Here is a 2,372-nt window from a genome sequence, read left to right on the forward strand (position 1 = left end):
CAATCTGATATGTCTGTTTCTTCCTCCTGCTGAGACTTTGGAGAATTCCCATGTTTACATCTGCTTGGTGTGTTGCTCTCAGTCTGTTGATATTACAAGATCAGCCCTTGCATTTATACTATGGCATCAAGCTGTCCTTCTGGAACTTTAGGGGGAAAACCCACAGAGATAGATTTATTTATTTATTTATAAATGTAAACTTTTATTTTTTTTGCTTTTTGGGTCACACTTGGCAGTGCACAGGGGTTATTCTTTTTTTTTTTTTTGAAAAGCAGTGTAGCATTTAATGATCCTTCTTTTAGCTGACTTCAAGCTACCAGGACACAGGCCCCTCCCACTTTCTTAATCTTCTTCTCTGCTCTTCTGCTGAAGAATTTGGCTTTCACGATGACAGGCTGCTTCGGGAGCTTTCCCTTCCCAAGAACTTTGTAGTAGCCCGATCGCACGCCATCAATGATAGGAGCTGCTCCAGTCTTGTTTTTGGCACCATTAACTCGTGTCTGCTCACTGACCAAGGTCCACAGTTTGTCAAGATTGACAGTTGGGCAGAAGCTTTGATTTCTCTTTAAGTGATAATGCCTCATACCCACTTTCCCAAAGTAACCTGGATGGTATTTGTCAAAGTTGATCCTGTGGTGATGCATGCCACCAGCATTCCCCCGACCTCCAGGGTGCTTCCGGTGCTTGCCGATGCGGCCGTGGCCGTGGCTCACGTGGCCCCTGAGTTTTCGGGTCTTCCTCAGTCTGGACGGCATGTTGGTCGGCGAGACGAAAAAGGGACAGGGGTTATTCTTGACTGTGCACTCAGGAATTACTCCTGGAGGTGCTCGGGGGACCATATGGGATGCTGGAAATTGAACCTGGGTCGGCTGCGTGCAAGGCAAATGCCCTACCCACTGTACTATCACTCCAGCCCCCCACAGAGATTTATTACAAGACTGGGAAATTGAACAGCATATATGCGATAGAGCAAGTTTGGGTGGTTGAGAGGAATTGGAGAGATAAGAAAAGGCAGCGAGGGAGACATAGACAAAAGGAGGAGAAAAGGTAAAAAGGAGACAAGAGAGAGGGAGGAAAGAGGGAGGATGATCAAAAGTCACTGCTTTATTTTAGTGTGACATAGTTTGCTTCCTTTAAGGTTTGTTTTAGGAGGGGGGCAGTCACACCCAGCACTTCTCAGATTCTAATCCTGGCTTGGTGTTTGGGGGACCTGAGATGCTGGGGATTAAACCCAGTCTTCCTGCACACAAAACATGTGTCCCATCTTGTTGAGCTGTATCTCCAAGTCCTAAGATTGATAGTTCTTCTCATTTTCTCTTTTCTTTTCTTTTGCAGTCCCAGGGATCAAATCACACCTGCAAGACCAGAGCTCTACTGCTGAGCTACACCCCTACCATTTTTTTTAAACTTAAACATTTATAATTATTATTTTTTTACCAGCTGTTGGGCAGCTTTCTCTCAGGTCAAACAGGCAGTGCTGGGAGTCAAGCAAACCACAGTCCTCTGTGAGGCACCCCTTTTACCTGCCTGCTTTCTTTATATTCTGCAAATGAGTGAGATTATCTGGTGTTTGTCTTTCTACTTCCAATTTATATTTTGTTTAGCCTGGTTCTCTGTAAATCCATAAGACGTTTAAAAAAGGAAAAGCATTCTTTTCTTAGAACTGAGTAGTATTACTTTAAGCATATATGCACCTATTATTTTACCATGATACTTTGATACTTGGGTTGTTTCTGGATTGTAACTGTAAATAGTGCTGCAGCGAACATAGGTGTGCACATAATATTTTACAATGAGTATTTTTCAGATAACTATCTAAGAGTGGAATTGCTGCATCATATGGGAGACATTTTTTTTCTTTTTTTGGTTTTGGGGCCGCAACAAGCAGTGATCAGGGCTTACTCCTGGCTCTTCACTAAGGATCACTGCTGGTGGTATTCAGGGGACCATAACAGGTGCCAGGGATTGGACCCTAGGTCAGCTGTGTGCAAGTTAAGTTCTCTGCCTGCTGTATTATCTTTCTGGTCCCAAGACACTCACACATATGTATTACAAATTACTCATTATAAAATATATGTGCATGTGCATACCTATGTTCACCGCAGCACTATTTATATATGTGTGTGTATGTGTGTGTGTCATATACATATGTATTATACGGATATATACGCTGCATATATATGATATATGTGTATATATGTATATATATGATATATGTGTATATATATGTATATATATATAGTGTGTGTGTGTGTGGAGCCATATCCAGGAGTGATCAGGGCTTACTCCTGGCTTTGTTCTCAGGTATAACTACTGGCAGTACTCAGGGGACCATATGTGGTACCAAGGATTGAGCCCAGGTCAGCTGTGTG

The 2,372-nt window shown here is 42.7% G+C and overlaps 1 protein-coding gene across 1 annotated transcript; it reads right to left on the minus strand.

Moving 5' to 3' along the window:
• Window positions 1-258: 258 nt before the first annotated feature.
• On the minus strand, window positions 259-773 carry LOC101557890 (60S ribosomal protein L27a). The gene has a single exon (XM_012933587.2). It carries the CDS (start codon window positions 753-755, stop codon window positions 309-311), a length of 447 nt encoding a protein of 148 aa, XP_012789041.2. The 5' UTR covers window positions 756-773; the 3' UTR covers window positions 259-308.
• Between the last annotated feature and the right edge of the window lie 1,599 nt (window positions 774-2,372).

Source organism: Sorex araneus, chromosome X (genome assembly GCF_027595985.1).
Source record: "Sorex araneus isolate mSorAra2 chromosome X, mSorAra2.pri, whole genome shotgun sequence".
NCBI lineage: Eukaryota > Metazoa > Chordata > Mammalia > Eulipotyphla > Soricidae > Sorex > Sorex araneus.